This window comes from Myxine glutinosa, chromosome 7, assembly GCF_964187855.1.
Source record: "Myxine glutinosa chromosome 7, kmMyxGlut1.1, whole genome shotgun sequence".
In the NCBI taxonomy this organism is placed as follows: Eukaryota; Metazoa; Chordata; class Myxini; order Myxiniformes; family Myxinidae; genus Myxine; species Myxine glutinosa.
The window spans coordinates 19,858,788-19,876,491 of record NC_136267.1 but is presented as its reverse complement, the minus strand read 5'-3'; the positions used below and the strand labels follow the sequence as shown (position 1 = coordinate 19,876,491).

Genomic DNA, 17,704 nt, shown 5'->3' with positions numbered 1-17,704 from the left:
CCTCCAGTACGGGCCCGTCGGCCATTTTGCCTCGCTCCCGCCATTTCGCCTCGCTCCCGCCATTTCACATCGCTCCAGCCTTTTCACCTCGCTCCAGCCATTTCACCGCACCCAGCCGTTAGCCTGGTTTGCGTGTGTAACGTGGATTTCGATTGGGAATTTGTGGTTCTCCGTTTGGGAGCCGTTGATCGTTCATACCCGAAGGTGTGATTTCCCAGTGGCCTTTTGAGGGCACCTTTGCGCCTCTTTGGCAGCGTGACTGTCAGCCGAACTGGATTCTGGTCTCGATACATTTTTCTTGCGATAACCGGAGCGTGGATCGACTTTGGCTTGGTGCCGGGACAGAGACTTTGGGAATGTTATTTTCGCTCACTTGGAGCACAGTGAGTTATATTGTAAGAAACTGATGGTACCATCATAGGAATGATATAATATTTGTTGTACAATTGATTAATATTGTTGTTGTGCTGTTATTCTTGTGTGACCTTAATACAATACTTGTTTTTTGGTAACAATTGGTGTGGTTTCACCATTGGTCATTGACACACAGAATAACACATCTTTCTGTCGTGACTCCTTTCGGGGCTCCGAGGTACACCGTGACCAGGATTTGGGGAGGAGCACGTAACAGTAGTAATTAAAGCGGATATGCGTTGAGTTAGGCAGGATTCCAATCCCTCGGTGGTTGAATGAAGACGTTGGTTCATGGGCGGAGAGAAACAGTCCACGTGATCAACCACGACTGTGGTAGGCGGGGCATAAAACCATCTAATGGGAGGTCGTGGAACATTCCAGAGGGAGGCAGGGCTGAGTGACCGCACATGACCAACCTCGAGCCAATGGGAGGCCGTGGAATCTTCCAGAAGAAGGTGGGGGGGGGGGGGGGGGGTGAATGACCCATGTGGCCAGCCTCGGCCAATGGAAGGCGGTGGAACCTTCTAAAAGGACATTCCACCCAATAAAGGTCCGTGCCCATCGTCATTCGAGCTCTCTCTCCTCGTTTGTCCTTCAAGCATCCTACGTGTTGGTTCGTCCGTGCTGCGCTCCTCCTTCGTCCTCGAACTGGTTTGTCATCCGTGCTGACCTGACCTTCAAGCAGCGGATCATCCTCCTCCGTGCTGTGTGCCGGATCGAACCGTGCACCACGCGCGGGAACTGCCAGACCCGAGAGAGCATCCGAACGTCCATCAGCGAAGGATTGTTCGAATGGTGGAGCAAGCACATTGATCAACTGCCAAACAGATTCAAGCTGACCTTCAGACACAAGGTACGACAGTTTCAACTCGTACCATCTGTTGCCAACTCAATGAAAGGGGGTTCTATGGTAGGAGACCCAGGAGGACTCCGCTGCTGAGAAAGCCTGACTGGAGTTTTCCAAAACACACCTGAACAAGCCAAAATCCTTCTGGGAGAATGTCCTGTGGACAGATGAGACCAAATTGGAGCTTTGTGGTAAAGCACATCATCTCGATGTTTACAGAAAATAAAATGAAGCCTTCAAAGAAAAGAACACCTTCCCTACAGTCAAACATGGAGGGGGTTCAGTGATGTTTTGGGGTTGCTGTGCTGCCTATAGTGTCAGAAAGCTGGGTCTCCATCGAAGGTCATGGGTCTTGCAGCAGGACAATGACCCCAAACACACTTCAAAAAGCACCCAGGAATGGTTCAAGACAAAACGCTGGACTGTTCTGAAGTGGCCAGCAATGAGTCCAGATCTAAATCCCATTGAACACCTGTGGGGAGATCTGAAAACAGCAGTTGGGAGAAGGCACCCTTCAAATCTGGGAGAACTGGAGCAGTTTGCACAAGAAGAGTGGGCCAACCTGCCAGTAGAGAGGAGTAGGAAGCTCATTCATGGCTATAGGAAATGCTTGACTGTAGTTATTTTGTCCAAAGGCCGTGTGTGATACTAAATATTAAGTCTAGGGTGTCAATAATTTTGTCAATGCCATTTCTTTTTATTTTCTGATTTAAAAGGATATATTGAGTTCTGAATCTAAAACAAAGGTTCTGTAATATTAACAGTGAAATAAAGAATTGTGGAGACCAAATACTTTTGTCAATTTCAACGTATTTTTAGAGTAAATTGTGTTATTTGAATAAATTGCAAGGATGCCAATATTTTTGGCCACGACTGTATATATATATATGAAATACTCAGCGTTGTGGGGGAGGGGGTGGGGGGTGTTGAGGGATGATTGGGTTGGGGGGGGGTGGAAATGGAGATGGTGGAGGGGTGGGGAGTGTAAGGAGGAGAGAGGGGGTGGGAGGAGGATAAATTTAACCATGCGAAGAGTCCTTTAACCTCAGTTGCACAGGTAAAAAAGGAAATTGTAATACCCACTGCCACCACCACGTGGCGCTATGCGGTACACATTTACGTGGAGAATGTACGCCCCTCACTGGCCCCCCGCACTCATGCATGAGGCCGCGGCCACATAGCCTGTGTTAGCCCCCACATAGAGTTGTATTTGTACCCCGAGTTTGAAATTTGTAACTTAAAATATGTGGTCGTGCATGGAACACATACAGAGAGAGAGAGAGAGAGAGAGAGAGAGAGAGAGAGAGAGAGAGAGGGAGAGTGAGAGAGAGAGAGAGAGCGAGCAAGAAAGAGAGGTTTTTGCCTTTTATTGGTATAGAGATAAATCAAAGATCACAATCAAGGGAACAGGTCCGAACGAAAGAATATTTTAATGACACATTCGACGCCATTTTTGGTTTTCGAGCAGAATTTTGGGAGTCGGATGCCTAAACTCGGCTGATCATGCTGAATCATTTGGCTTCTTCTTCTTCTTCAGTAAGTAGCATCATTTTCTGGTTGGTGCAGCTTTGCCGCTGAGAAGCATTTCCTGATATTCAGAGATGCATTGTTTGTGGGAATTGCAGTGACATGCATGGTAATGAATCCTGATGCACCTGAGAGATGCATTGTCTATGGATGCACGACAACAATCCTACAAGCCACGCAATATAAACGCACACCTGTAATGTCGCTCGATTTTGTATTTCTGCAATTATTGTTAGTGGATGGCTGACGGGAAAGCCTACAGGTATGAACACCTGCCTCTAATTGCTTTCTGCCTAAGTTGCTAACCGTGGTTAATGACACCGTTTTTGAACCCAACCACTGCAATGCAGCGACGATACAAGTGAGCTCACAAACGAACACGTTGTTTGGTTGAACGAGGGATTGGACAGTGGAAGAGGCGTTTTCACTGTCTTCACGGTCAACTTCGAGACTCACCGCAGAAGGCCTGCAAAATTATTGCAACTTGTGCCATTCTCCACAATACAACAAAACAACAACAGGCATTTTAAGGCCATTTTCCCTGCAGGAGCGGGGGTTAGCCTTGAGGTCCCCATGACAACCTTCTCCATTTTGCCCTATTTTCTGCATCTCTCCTTGTTAACCCCCTTGCCCGAATTTCTTCTTTGACCATCTTTAGCCAAGTCTTTCTCGGTCTTCCCCGTCCTCTACTTCCTTCTGCATTCATTTCCATCACTCTTCTCAACCAGTCACTTGCATCCTTCCTCAACACATGACCAAACCATCTCAACCTGTTTCTCTTCACAGCATCCATCACAGGCTCTATTCCCATCATCTTTCGCAATTCATCATTTGTCTTCCTCTCTCTCAACGATACTCCGCACATCCACCGAACCATTCGCATTTCCACCCTTTGTTGCTGCTCTACATTCATTACCCATGTCTCGCTCCCATAAATCATAACACTTCTCACGCATGCAGCATACACCTTTCCCTTCAGCTTCAACGACACTACCCTCCTCGTCAGCACGCCACTCAGTTCCCGAAACTTCTTCCATGCACATCTCACTCGAGCAACCGTTGCCGAGTCTGATCCACCTTCTCCATTCAGCATGTCTCCGAGGTAACGAAATGTTTTCACACCTTCCAGCTTCACACTGTCTCCAAGATCCAACTCAACATTTCCTCCATCTGCAGCTCCCTCTGTGCACACCTTACATTTGAATGTAGCTGCCACACTGGTTAATGACCCTCTCAAACCACTACATTTTTGATGAACCCACTCAGCGCACATTGTACATTGAATGGAATTCACTCCGACACCCTTCCTGCACACAGCACACGGACACTTCCCAGTTCTTTCCACCTCACCACATGCTTTATATATAGGCCATATATCACATCACATATAGGCCATTCTCCACAATATTGCAATAAAGAGGATTACCTGATTTTGACGAGGAACCCATCGAGTTACAACCACAAGCAGATGATGACGATGAAGAGAATGTGGTTGTATTGCCGGACAGACGCATTGGGATGGAAGTTCGGAATCAAATAGTCAACAACCATTTTGGATAAACAGTGAGTATTATAGGTTGCACGAAATGAATAGAACACAAACTATATCGGTCCTTTATAGATTTTATTCTCTTATACTGATATATTCTGATCACTGCAAGTTCATCAATTTGTACGGTGTGCAGCCACATGCTGAATCACTTGGCTAGTTGTCGGACATGTCTTGCCTTTGGTTAAGCTTTTGCCTTTTTATTTTCAGCACTTCGATTTCAATTGCCAACTTTTCCTTCTCCATGGTTAGCTTTTCAATTTCAAGTTTCGCCCTTTGCTTCTCTAAGCACAAGAGTTCTTTTTGCATTTCGACAAGTCCATTATTTTCATCTAACTTTTGCTTCTTGCTTTTCTCAGCAGGGACGACCGCAGGGGGGCATGGATTTGGTAATGTTGAAGTAGGGCGACTTCCGGACGACTTGGTAAAATTGAACACTGCTGCTGATGGTGGTGGGGATGGACCACGGACTTCACTATCAATTTCATTCATCGGAATGGGATCGGTGTTCAAGGAAGTTTCATTTGTTGTGCAGGATGAACTGTAAGGAAAGACAATTATGTGTGACAGAGACGTTCGAAGCATTGCTTACATTTAGACATGATAACAACGCACTGAACATTCATTATGCAATGTGATTCGGTTGTGCCTACCTTGAACTTGATGAAGTAGATTTCTCCTTCGCCTTTTGTCCCATTAGTTCACTATCGACTCCTCCTTCTATGCCATGTATGGTGGGGTCCTCCTCGCCCAAAATGGCGGCAATCTTCCGTGACAACGGCGAAGGTTCCTTGGGTGCGGGCACACCACCTATAACAGAAATGTCATTTTTAAAGTTGACGTGCATTGTCATCATTTTTATTATAATTTTCAATTGTAAATTTAAAAATCTATTGTTTCCACATAGGCTTGAGTTCAAATTTGAATCGGTAAAGGCATACATATGTAAAAATACTTAAATTACCTGTCTTTGATAATTCCTTCTTGTATTGCCGATATTCCTCCTTCGTTATACTGCACAGGTTTTGCCACTTTTTTTGCACCTCTGCCAATGTCCTTGCCACTGCATTACGACTATTCAGGGCCGTCAATATTCTCTCCCAAGCCAAGTGTTTTTTTTGGGACGAAACGGTTGGCCCAAATTTATGGAGAATCACCGACATTTCTCTCTCATACATATGCACTAGTCGGAGTTTCTCAATCTCGGAGAAATTCGGTTTTCTCTTCCTCTTGTCCATGTTGAGTGTGAGAAGACTGCTCTTCATACACGGCAATTATAGCAATTCAACAATGACTTGGCCTTGGAACTCAGTAATAGCTGTCGTTGGTCTGTCGCCAAACCACAGAAAATTAACATAAACGGCAATGAAATGTGACATCGAGCCTTGGAAACCACTTGAGACGATCTTCATAACTTTATGCGGGGCACTCAGCTAAGCAGGGTACATAAGAGTGTTTATGAATTTCAAGATAACCCCACTCAGCAAAGTGGGGTACTTAGCAGTTAAGTAGTCTTATGAATACCGGCCCTGACCCCGCCCCCTCCCACGTGTGGCGCTTTACGCACAGACCTGACCCCGCCCCCACGCACAGACCTGACCCCGCCCCCTCGCAAGTGTAACGCTTTACGAACAAACCTGACCCCACCCCGTCACAAGTGTAACGCTTTACGCACAAACCTGACCCCGCCCCCTCCCAAGTGTAACGCTTTACGCACAACCTGACCCCGCCCCCTCCCAACTGAAACGCTTTACGCACAGACCTGACCCCGCCCCTCCCAAGTGCAACGCTTTACGAACAAACCTGACCCCGCCCCCTCCCAAGTGTAACGCTTTACGCACAGACCTGACCCCGCCCCCTCACAAGTGTAACGCTTTACGCACAAACCTGACCCCGCCCCCTCCCAAGTGTAACGCTTTACGCACAGACCTGACCCCGCCCCCTCCCAAGTGTCACGCTTTACACACAACCTGACCCCGCCCCCTCCCAAGTGAAACGCTTTACGCACAGACCTGACCCCGCCCCCTCCCAAGTGTAACGCTTTATGCACAGACCTGACCCCACCCCCTCACAAGTGTAACGCTTTACGCACAAACCTGACCCCACCCCCTCCCAAGTGTAACGCTTTACGCACAACCTGACCCCGCCCCCTCCCAAGTGAAACGCTTTACGCACAGACCTGACCCCGCCCCCTCCCAAGTGAAACGCTTTACGAACAAACCTGACCCCGCCCCCTCCCAAGTGTAACGCTTTACGCACAAACCTGACCCCACCCCCTCACAAGTGTAACGCTTTACGCACAAACCTGACCCCGCCCTCTCCCAAGTGTAACGCTTTACGCACAGACCTGACCCCGCCCCCTCCCAAGTGTAACGCTTTACACACAACCTGACCCCGCCCCCTCCCAAGTTAAACGCTTCAGAGTTCAGTGCTTCACGCACAGACCTGACCCCGCCCCCTCCCAAGTGCAACGCTTTGCGCACGGACCTGACCCTATCCTCTAACCCTGGCGCGTACGTAATAAATAGATGGGACCTACAATCCTACATCAACGTGATGGAGAGGCGAAAGTTTTAAACAGACGGAGGTTGTACGCACGAGAAGTGGTGGCAACAACAACAACAACAATGAGGAATATTACCATAGAAGTGACAACAAGAGTAAAGAAACATTGAAAGGCGTCAATAAGATAACCTCTTCGTGTTATTTAAAGCGTTTTAAAAACTGAAGCCAAATTCACACACACAAAGTTAGAATATATTAAGGATAAGCGGTGGAAATGAGAAGAAATTTTATCAGCATAAAGGGAATCGGGCAGTGTAGGCCTTAGGCCTCGGCTTTGCGAAGGAGGCCGCACGACCGATGTCCGGGGCGGATTGACGGCGGGAAAGTTTTATGAGGATTTACCACCGAATGAGAACAAGTTTCTCCACAAATCGGACGATTCACGGCAAAGCGTGACGAGCGACGCGGGAAAAGGTAACCTCCGTCCTCGGCCTAGGTGCGCGCTGACTGAAAGGCCTTCGCGGAACCAGCCGTACGAGACGACGAAAACGTGAGAAGTCGAGGCTCTGGAGCACGGATACGTACACGGTACGAGGGAGCACGAGGAGAGCTCCGATCGCAAAGAGAACACGAACGTGGTTCGAGGCAACCAGCAGGGGGACGGCACATCGAGCCCGAATCACCATCACCTCACACTTCCCTTCTCCGGGCTCCCGCGTTCCCGCCTCGTCCCTTCTTCCGTGTACGAGGAGCCAGAAAGAAAGAGGGATCCCGAGAGGGGGACGGAAGAGGCAATCGGGACAAAGACGACGGAAAGTCGTGCGTTGGTGAGGAGACGAGACGTGGACGAGCGGCTCGGAGAGGAAAACAGGGCGCTGGCTCGTCCCCGCGAAATGGCGAGCCGAGGCTTCGCTTCTGCGATGGGTCGGGCCAGTCTCCAGCAGCAGCTCTACCGGGCCCCGATGCCCACTCCCTCGTTCCCCGTAAGCCGTGCCGATCCTCCCGACGCTTCCTCGCTCGGATAAGTCCTTATATCGCGGGGCTCCGGGGGAGAACGCAGCCGAGAAGTGGGGGCTTCGTGGGGCTAGAGACGCGCGCTGTGAGATTGAAGGGAATGCCTCGAGTTTCGTTTAAAATGTAAATAAAACCACAATTTTAACGTCTATGTGTGCGGGCGGTTATCACGTGCCGTGCAAGACCCCCACTTGTACCCCCACCAAGGCCCGGCCCGTCCTGGCCCTCCTTGGGCCTGTTCTTTGTGTCTGGCTTTGCTCCCCCCCCCATCTCTTTGTTGCTCTCCTACCCCCTCCCATCCCTTTGTTGCTCTCCCACCCCCTCCCATCCCTTTGTTGCTCTCCTACCCCCTCCCATCCCTTTGTTGCTCTCCCACCCCCTCCCATCCCTTTGTTGCTCTCCCACCCCCTCCCATCCCTTTGTTGCTCTCCCACCCCCTCCCATCCCTTTGTTGCTCTCCCACCCCTCCCATCCCTTTGTTGCTCTCCTACCCCCTCCCATCCCTAAGTTGCTCTCCCACCCCTCCCATCCCTTTGTTGTTCTCCCATCCCTTTGTTGCTCTCCCACCCCTCCCATCCCTTTGTTGCTCCCCCCTCCCATCCCTTTGTTGCTCCCCCCCCCCCATCCCTTTGTTGCTCTCACGAGTAGGTCTCTGTTGGGAGACCCTTTGGTGCTGCCTTTTGGGATTCTATAAACTTGTACTCATTTCGTTTGAGTTCATTTTGCATGTTGAACCTTTATAGCTCCCATTACACTCCCCCATCACCCCTCCATGGTGCTGATCCCCCTTCTTACCCCTTTCCTCAATAATCCCCCTTTCCTCCATGCCAATCTGAAACATTTGTCTCCCGTGGTCTCGGAATCCTTGGTTGTTTTTTGAAGCCCTTTCTCGAGATGCCTGCTATGTCGGTTGACCGTTATGCTCTCGAGATTGTGCACCACAATGGACATGATGAACGTAGCTCGGCCCAATGAGGGAATCCATCGTAGAGGTAGTCGTGTGCACCTCAGAGGTTTCATTTATGAGATGTCGGAGAAATGTTTTGAGTTTTTTTCTTGTGGGATTGCAGGAACGACGGCACGATGGCAATCCGCGAGCGATGGATGCCGAGTGCTTTGCGCCCGCTCCACCAAAGTGCTTTTCCGATGGCCTTTCGCCTCGACTCTTGCTGCCATTATCTGCATGGAATTGGCTTTGTTATTAACATTTTAATCTTTCTTGGACCTTGTGGACAACAGTGTAGATGTTTTCGGTTGTTCAATACCTTTGTAATCGTCGGTGTAATTTACGTAACCTACATATTTTTCCTGCCCCTCCCTCGCCACGTAGAGGGTCGCAGCAGTCTGGCTGATGCCATACCGGCAAATAATATATGGCTTTTGAAAGCTATTCTTATGATCAATACAAAACCCTTTTAGTAATATGATTTCTCTCCAAGTCATCAGGGAAAGCGTTTTGGCCGACTTGCCGTAAACCTGATTCGTCCGCAGATTGGTGATTAGTCAGACATGTAGTCACAACGGTTGTTGTAACTACATATGTCTTCATGTGATGTCGTGCTGGCAATTTTCACGGTTGTTTATTTATGACGACATTTTAAAGTGACTGTTTGTGTTGGAGGCTTTCATGGTGGCCTCGTGGTCCGCACACTCTTCTCCAAGCTGTCTCGCCTGGGTTCGAATCCCGACCCAGCTATAAACTGTCATCCCGGTGTTTTACAGGCCTGGTGATTCGTGAATGTGTGCGCCGTCCCTCGGATGGATCTTAAACGGGGGTCCTGTCTGGCAGCATTTGTCGGTGGACGTTAGCGATCTCATCGTCCTTAGCGAAGAGTAGGCGAGCTATCGTCGGCACCATGAACAAATTCCAAATTCCCGGCAAGGGTATGACGAACCACCCAGTACAACGCTTGCTGACAAAAGCATGGTAAATGTGTGGGTTTTTTTTTGTATTTTCGATGAATCAGAAGTTGTCCTGGTAATCCTCGGACAGGTTTGTGTTTTTATCTTGCCAAAACGAAGTTTTTGCAAGATGTATTAGTCAGCTTGTATGTTTGTTTGTTTGTTTTTTTGTTTGTGGGTAATCATTTTTTTTTCACGTTTAGATCACTCTGTAGACCACAGTTATTATTGGAAACTCCTGTAACTTCGCATATCAGAGTCCTATAGAGATACCCTTCAGCACACAAAATTTTGAAGGTCAAGGTCAAAGGTCAAGGTCACTTTGTGGTCAATCATGGAGGTCGACGAAACACAAATTTTTTGAGTAACTTTGATCGGATCGTCTCCAAACTTCATGGGAATCTAGTATATGGTCCGGCGCTCAGCTGATTAGTTTTTGGTGGCGATCGGCCTTGACCTTCATGGTTAGCGCTGGAGGTCGAAAATTATTGACCCCAAGGTCAAATTTTGAAATCGTAGGTACCATATCGAGTAATACCTCATATGAATGCCCTTGATGAGTGCTTCCCAGATCTGTAAACAGTTTGACGCTATGACGTCATTTGATGACGTCATGACGAAAAAACGGAATTTTCATGAAAAAATTATTTCCTCAGTTCTCATCAAAATCTTTCAATATTTAATGTGCGTTGGTCATGAAGACATACTATTCACCATACGAAATTATTAAGGTCAAGGTCAAAGGTCAAGGTCACTTTGCGGTCAATCATGGAGGTCAACGAAACCCTTATTTTTTGAGTAACTTTGATCTTATGATCTCCAAACTTGGTGGGTATATAGGGTGTGGTATGGCGCTCAGCTGATTAGTTTTTGGTGTCGATCGGCCTTGACCTTCAAGGTCATTTTGAAGGTCATTCAATTTTGACCAAAAGGTAAAATAGACAGATGCAGGGGCAAGATACGGTTCACCCTGTGGGTGACATATGTTTATTTATTTTTTTTTTGGTATTTTTTAAATGGATGCATTTAAATATCTTGGTTCTGGTAATGTCTGTCTATATGTCTGAAGCTTTGCCCGGTACTCCTTCCCTTCTGACGACTCTACAATCGGGGAGATGTTATCCCCGGTTCAAATCCCGATTGCCGAGTTTTGTCCATCTCCTAATCTTCTTGTCCTAATCTCTCCTAATGCCCTGCGTCCGATACGCGGCCACGCTTCCTAACGCTCCTGAGACTTTGTGGACAAAGTTTTATAACCTTTTGTCTTCATCGGCTTTGGATCCAGATTTAACTTGTTTCTCTCCACTTCAGGCAGTTAGTTGTTGCCACTTAAGAACAGAATGTATTGTTGACTCGAGCTGGTGTCATGGGGGTTGTTTTGATTCATTCTGTTCGTAATGTTTCGGTGGCGTGTCCGGGCTCTGTAAAGAAAACTTCTTCCTCTCGCTGCATAAAAAAATGACAAGGAATTTGTGGTCTGTTGGAGTTGTGGGTGAAAGTGCAGAACCTCACAGAGATGCCCAAAGCGATACTGGGAAATATTCCAACAAACTAACTGCAGTCAGAGGCTGTCCGGAGTTCGGCGACAGTCCCTAAGACAGCCCCTGGAATTGATACAAGAACGGAACGTCTCGATGTAATCCTACTGGAAACGAGGGGATCGTTTGGGCTCCGGAAGGGCTCCGTTCCACCTTTTTGACACCTGTCATGGAGCCTACGACCAACGCTCTTCACGGTCAAACGTAACTGATCGCCAGGAAGGTTTTATGTGTTGTCGAGTGAAAAGCTTAAAACTTCACAAAAAAAAAGGAAGTTTCAAACCGAACTTGAGCGCCGTGTCATGTCCTGCCATGACTTGTGTGCGCACTTTGTCCTTGCGCTTCATGACCATTTAAATTGCTTTGCTGAGGATTATATCATCGAATGTCATGGGTTTTGGATCAGGCCAGCGTTCGTACCGATTATTTATTTAATCGTGCTTCTTTTAACCTTGTGCCTGGATTTTTTTTTTTTTTTTTTTTTTTTTTTTTTTGTATACAAGATCGAGGCTCGTGAAAGAGCGAAGATGACTGATGACTGATGGCCTTGCGGGTTAGCACCTTGTTTGGGTGAAGAAGTGGTCTTTATTGCATTGGCGGACCGGTGGAACTATGTATGGAACCAATGCGTCGTTGATCAAGAAGAATGAATGAAGAATGATCGTTTTAAGGCCATTTTCCCCGCCAGAGCAGGGGTTAGCCTTGCGGGCCCCATGACAATCACGGTTCCCTGTTTGAGGCAATGTTTTTATGGCCGGATGCCCTTCCTGCCGCCAGCCCTTCGTCGCCTCTTACGATGCGCAGGGATACGGTGTACCTATTCTAAACCGGGGTATACACCGGGATCATTCATCCCAGCAAGCTGGTAAGCTGATCAAGCTGATAAGCAAGCTGATCGATGGATGATAACTGCTGTGGGAAGCAAGGAAAGGCTGACGTTTCGGGCGTTAACCCTTCGTCGGGACAGAAGGGCATTGCACAAGGTTGATGCCAGAAACGTCAGCTTTTTGTTTCCCACGGCGGTTGGCATGCGCGCCCCAACTAACTTCTCGTTCTTTCCATCCACAGTACTTTGGTTTGATGTTCGTTCGGATGTTTGAATAGATCGAAAAATCCATAATGAGTCTATTTATTTATCTTATTTCCTTCGCCACTGAAGGTTGACAGAGGTAACGTTTTCACCCCCTGCCTGTTTGTTTGTGAGCAGGATATTTCAAATGTTGTGGGCGGATTCGGATGAAACTTGGTGGACAGATTGGGTGCATGACAAAGACTCATTGAATTTACTTAGGTGAACTTCTGGATCTGGATATGAGAAAAATTTTACGTGATTCTTCACCGTTGAGAGACGGGGCCAAAAACGATAAATAGCAGGATATCTCAAAAAGTTGTGTACGGATTTGGACGAAACTTGGTGGACCGGTTGTATGTGTGTCAAGGACGATTTGATTAGATTTTGGTGAATATCTGAATATGGATTTGGATATGAGAATTATTTAATTTTTAAAGTGACTTCACCATTGGGAGATGGGGCTAAAAACGATACATAGCGGGATATCTCAAAAAGTTATGGATGGATCTGGACGAAACTTGGTGGACAGGTTGTGTGTGTCACAAGGACGAATCGATTCGATTTTAGTGAAGATCTGAATATGGATTCGAATTCGATAATTATTTAATTTTTAAGTGATTCTTCACCATTGAGGGATCAGGCGAAAAGCGATTATATAACATGATATTTTAAAAAGCTGTGGACGAGTTATGACTAAACTTGGTGGACGGGTTGGTTAGGTGACGAGAACAAGCCGATTCGAATTTGGTTCAGGTCCCAATCCAGATTCAGGTCCGAAGGTCCGAATCCGACCTATCAGTGGGATAGAAAATATAAACTCTTCAGCCTGGCTCTATTGAGTGACGTTCTCGTGAGGTTTGTTTTTGTTCCCAGGGACTGCACTATGGGTGGTGGGAGACATCTTGTTTCTGAAAATGAGTCGTCATGTGGCTTTGCAAGGTTTGTGGGAGGAACACCAGGAATGAAATGGAATTTCTCATCGTAAAGTTTATTTATTTATTTTATTTGCACTTCTTGGACACCGTTATTTTGTTCTGCATTCACTCATGTAACAATGCTGACGAGTGAGCGAATATATGGAATTTGTGCTGACGCGACCAGCGACGGTGTTGGCATCTTCGTTGGTGTGATGTTTTGATGCGTTTTCATATTATGTCACACATTGTTCGATTTGCATTTGATATACTTTTAATTGCTTTATAAGAAGCTCGTGAAAATTTGTGGAAGTTTACAAAAAAAATCCCAACAGCAAAATTCTGAACGTCTATTGGAATGCAATATTTGCAGGGCTTGGTTGGCTTTGTACGGCCGTGTCAAGGTCTCTCCACGAAGCCTTGCCAAGCATGAAGTGATGAGAGGCGGTTGGCTTTCGGCGTTATCAGCTGTTGTGCCTCCACAGATAGAGAATGGCATTCCTTCTTCGCTGCCATAGGCTGAGCCATTGGGAGAAGGAAAGGGAGAGGGCGGAGCGTTGCAAAGTATCGGGGCGGTCGCACTGGGGCATAGGACGAGCGAATCCTTTTTTGGGGGTCGCAATGCACGTGGGAATTGGTATATGCTAGTAGAGCTCTTGGACGTTTCCTGCCCGAGCCTAATACCCGGCACCCCTTTGCTTCAGGCATCGTAGAGTGCGACGCCGAATAGTCTCTCGGCGCTATTAGGAAACCTGTGTGGAAAAAGTGTCGACTGAAAAGTTTGGACCTCCTGACCCTCACACCTTTTCTTCCTTGCTGGAGATTTCAAACTTCTGCGTCGGCCAAACTCCCCCACCTCCTGCTGCTTGCCATGTGTGGGTGCGCCTCTTTACGGTTCACGCGGAGCGGTGCTTGGCAATAACGGTGTTCTATCCTGGCTTGAAGCTCATCCCATCGGGGAATGTCTGCTGAGGAGGCCTGCAGTGGTGCTAAAAAAGCTACAAAGAGTAAACTTTTTGAGTTCCTCGTTCATGGCGGCGTGAGTGTTCCAAGTCCTTTTTATTACTATTATTATTTTGATCTCATTCCGTATGTTGTTTTTATTTATTTATTTATTTATAATTGTTTTGTCTCATCCGGTTGATGCCAAAACGATTTCTAAAATAATAATATGGGGTTTTTTTTCTGAGTCGAGTGAAATTTCTCGTGCTTTGCGTGAGACATTTCTTGTGCCCTGTGCGTAATCGGTCAGCACGGTGGAAACTGACCATGTAATGTACGTTGCGCTCTCGACCTGGTTTGACAGGTGCTGTGCGAACGTTTCCTGATTTATTATTTCATTTTAATTTAACCCCCGTCCCCACCTCCTTTGATTGCCATCCATGTGAGCATCCACATCCCAAATCTTACTGAATGATCCTGTTAATGTCAAATTGAAATATTCAGGTGTCAGGTAGTAGCAAAAAAAAAATCTGTAAATCCGTGGATGTTCGGAAGGCTTTTTCTCTTTGTTTGAAAAGACTCGGTGGGTTACACACTGCGTGATCGGCTGTAGCAGGTGCTGGGCGCGATTTTTAGACGTGCTGGTGCCATATATGGGTCGATTCTTGTCCCCTCCATCCGGCCACCCAGCCAGGGAGCTTTGAGGTCGGAAAGAGAGGATAAGGTTCCCTCAATGGCTTTAATTTGACATTTTGGAGTTGGAAGTGAATGGATGGAATTTGGATGTTCTCCATTTTGTGCATTTTGAGCCATTATTGGGCATGTGTAGGTGGGAGAGACTTTTTTTGCGAGTTGTTGTTTGTGCCTTAAGGCATCGTAAATCGTGCCGAGTCTTCCCGTGATAAATCGGAACCTTTTTCCATCCTTTGTCCGTAGCTCAATGGAGTGCTTCCCTCTCTTATGGCCAGGTGTCCCTGATTCCCTGTCTCCTGGATTCTGTGGAAGTGTCGAGCAGCCAGAATCACTTTTCTGTCCCCACCTCCATCGCACCTAGCACAGGCCCATAGTATACTCTATCGGGGAAGCATTGGCTGAATACATTACTGTACAGTGTGGTGACGCTCCCACGTGTAACGGGTTTGCACTCCCTTTGAGCCATTTTGATATGTAGAATGAACCTTTCATTTTATACTTTACATCTTACCATTGAATATATTGTTTAAAATTTGAAGATAATTTTTTCATTCAAGAATAAGAGATCTTTGAGGTTTCAGTGATGCACACTCCTGATTCGATTTTTTTTTTTTTTTGTATACAGAATCGAGACTCATGAAAGAGATAACATTTATCACAAAAAAAAAAATCAAACACAAACAAAATATATAAAAAGAGGGGGCGGTAGACAAGATGGGGAGAGAAGGGGAAGCACACAAACACAACATTTGAGAGCAGGGACATCGGGAGATGTGTGGGAGGGAGAGGGCTTGGGGGGGAGGAGGCGTGGGAAGGGGGTGGGGGTGGGGGTTGGGAGAAGTATAAAACACAAGGACACCAAGGACTTCCAGGAAACAAGTTGGTATTTCAAAAAAGTGGATTTGGGGTGAAATTAGTGGGGGTAGAAAAGATCAAGGTTTTGGATGGGGGAAGATAAGAGATGGTGGTGAACAGCTGTTTTAAAGACCTGGAGGGAGGAGTGGGATTGAAGAGAGTGAGTGAGTTTGTTCCAGAGGCGGGAGAAAAGAGGAATGAAGGAGTGAAGGTGAGCAGAGAGTCTTGATTTCGGCAGTTTAACCGTAAGAGGGTTGCAGGCAGATCTTGTGCGACCTGTAGGAATATTTGGGGGACAGAGCCCAGAGAGAGCTGGGGGAGCTAGGCCGGAGAGGAAGTCGGTAGAAGACAGAAAGACCACCTACCTGCCTGCGGTGAGTAAGTGAAAGGCCCTCGGAGTTAGCTTCATCGCGGGAGATTCCAATGATTCTGAACGCTTTGGTTTCAACAGCGTGAAGGCGAGCTAGGTGTGAGGCAGGAGCACCAGCCCAGAGGGGAGAGCAGTACTCTCCAAGTTATTCTCCAAATTTACTTGGTAAATTACACAGTAATTTAAAATAAACGCAACAAGAAACTAGAATGGCACTCCGTAGAGGGCACAACTCCGCCAGGCTGACCAGTTTATGCTTTGTGTACCACGAATTGGCCGGACCTGCATCAGGATCTGAATTAAAATCGAATCAATTAGCCCTTGCCACCTACCCAACTCGTACACTAAGTTTTGTCAGAATCAGTTCATAACTTTTTGAGATATCCTGCTCACAGACAGACAGACAGACAGACAGACAGAGAAACAGGTGTGAAAACCTAACCTCCGCCACCGCTAAAAACGCACAATTTATAAATGACCCAAGTAATACGCACGCTGTCTGTCACAGATTCATTATGAATGATTTAAATCCGTGCATTGTTGCTATCGTACAGTTTAATGCTGGCATTCCTACGATTCACTGTTGAACGTGTATCACCTGGTGTTGGCCTAATGGTTAGGGCAGCGGGCTTGGGATCCTAAGGTCCTGAGTTCGAATCCCGTTGAATTAACGCCAGTTGGGGTTGACTCAGCCTGTCATCCTTCCGAGGTCGGCAAAATGAGATCCAGATAACTGGTTATAGAGAGGCATTGCATCAGCGGCAGACGCGCCCACAGAAAAATGATGCAACCAGCAGCCGGGTGGCTGCACACGAAGCACCACCACGACTGTTGAACGTGTTGCTTATTATTTAGGATTGTACTGTTTGAGGCTGGACACTGGTTGTAAATACGTAGTGAAGTAAAATGTTACAAAGGCAAACCGAGAAGAATGTGCGAGTTTAAAGTTGAGGTCAATGTGTCCGCAAACGAGGTGATGTAAGCTGCTATCGAGCACGGTTTGACGGGTCAATGTCCGCATTGGAGGCAGGCTTCAGCAGAAGAGATGGGTTAAGGGGAAGGGTGCGTAGTTTAGGCGTAAAGATGGTCAGTGAGAATGGGTCTAAGCGCTGTGTGAACGAGGCATAAAAGTGTTCTTCACTGTACCAGGGCCTCACTTTGTACTATTTGTATTTCTCAATTCTTTTTTCATTTCGGGAGGCTGAGAAAAGCACTTTGTGGCAATCTGGCTGTAAAATTAACGCTCACCAACTTGGTAATTTGAAATTATTTTTACCTGTGACTTGTTGCAGGTATATAAGAGCGCTGCATGGTTGTTGGTGTGGTTCTTATTGGGGTCAATTTTCGAGATGTGCACCCATTGGTCAGACAGCTGTCGGAAACCACCCACATTTGTCGCTTGACTCCACCTGCCATTGCCATGCCCCCCATATGGAATAATATGGCCGCCATCTTGGTTTTCCGATGGGACTAAGATATCAGCCATGTTGGCCTCTTCTGATTATACACTGCCCGGGTTTTTTGAGTCGCTGTCTCGATCTCCTGTGGACCAAAGTCCAAGA

The 17,704-nt window shown here is 47.0% G+C and overlaps 2 protein-coding genes across 7 annotated transcripts in view; one reads left to right on the top strand and one right to left on the bottom strand.

The window, feature by feature from the left end:
* Window positions 1-4,395: 4,395 nt before the first annotated feature.
* LOC137431036 (uncharacterized) lies at window positions 4,396-7,565 on the bottom strand. Of its 2 annotated transcripts, none has more exons than XR_010985173.2 (3): window positions 7,428-7,565; window positions 4,991-5,147; window positions 4,396-4,878 (listed from the first exon to the last, which is right to left on the bottom strand). XR_010985173.2 is itself a non-coding variant. In XM_068121902.2 (3 exons), exons 1-3 carry the CDS (start codon window positions 5,600-5,602, stop codon window positions 4,494-4,496), a joined length of 843 nt encoding a protein of 280 aa, XP_067978003.2. In that variant the 5' UTR covers window positions 5,603-6,143; the 3' UTR covers window positions 4,396-4,493. The 2 variants fall into 2 exon arrangements, 1 of the variants encoding a protein (XP_067978003.2); XM_068121902.2 differs by lacking the exon at window positions 7,428-7,565 and adding an exon at window positions 5,302-6,143.
* The window catches only part of LOC137431033 (SWI/SNF-related matrix-associated actin-dependent regulator of chromatin subfamily D member 1), a 108,391-nt gene continuing 97,655 nt past the window's right edge, over window positions 6,969-17,704 (top strand). The window contains exon 1 of one of the 5 annotated variants that reach the window (XM_068121897.2): window positions 6,969-7,825. In XM_068121897.2, the coding sequence (XP_067977998.1) occupies window positions 7,736-7,825 (90 nt within the window). In that variant the 5' untranslated portion in view covers window positions 6,969-7,735. Of the gene's footprint in view, window positions 7,826-13,277; window positions 13,308-13,873; window positions 14,322-17,704 lie in introns of those variants that run through there. The other 4 variants (XM_068121900.2, XM_068121899.2, XM_078781342.1 and 1 more) reach the window with 4 other exon arrangements.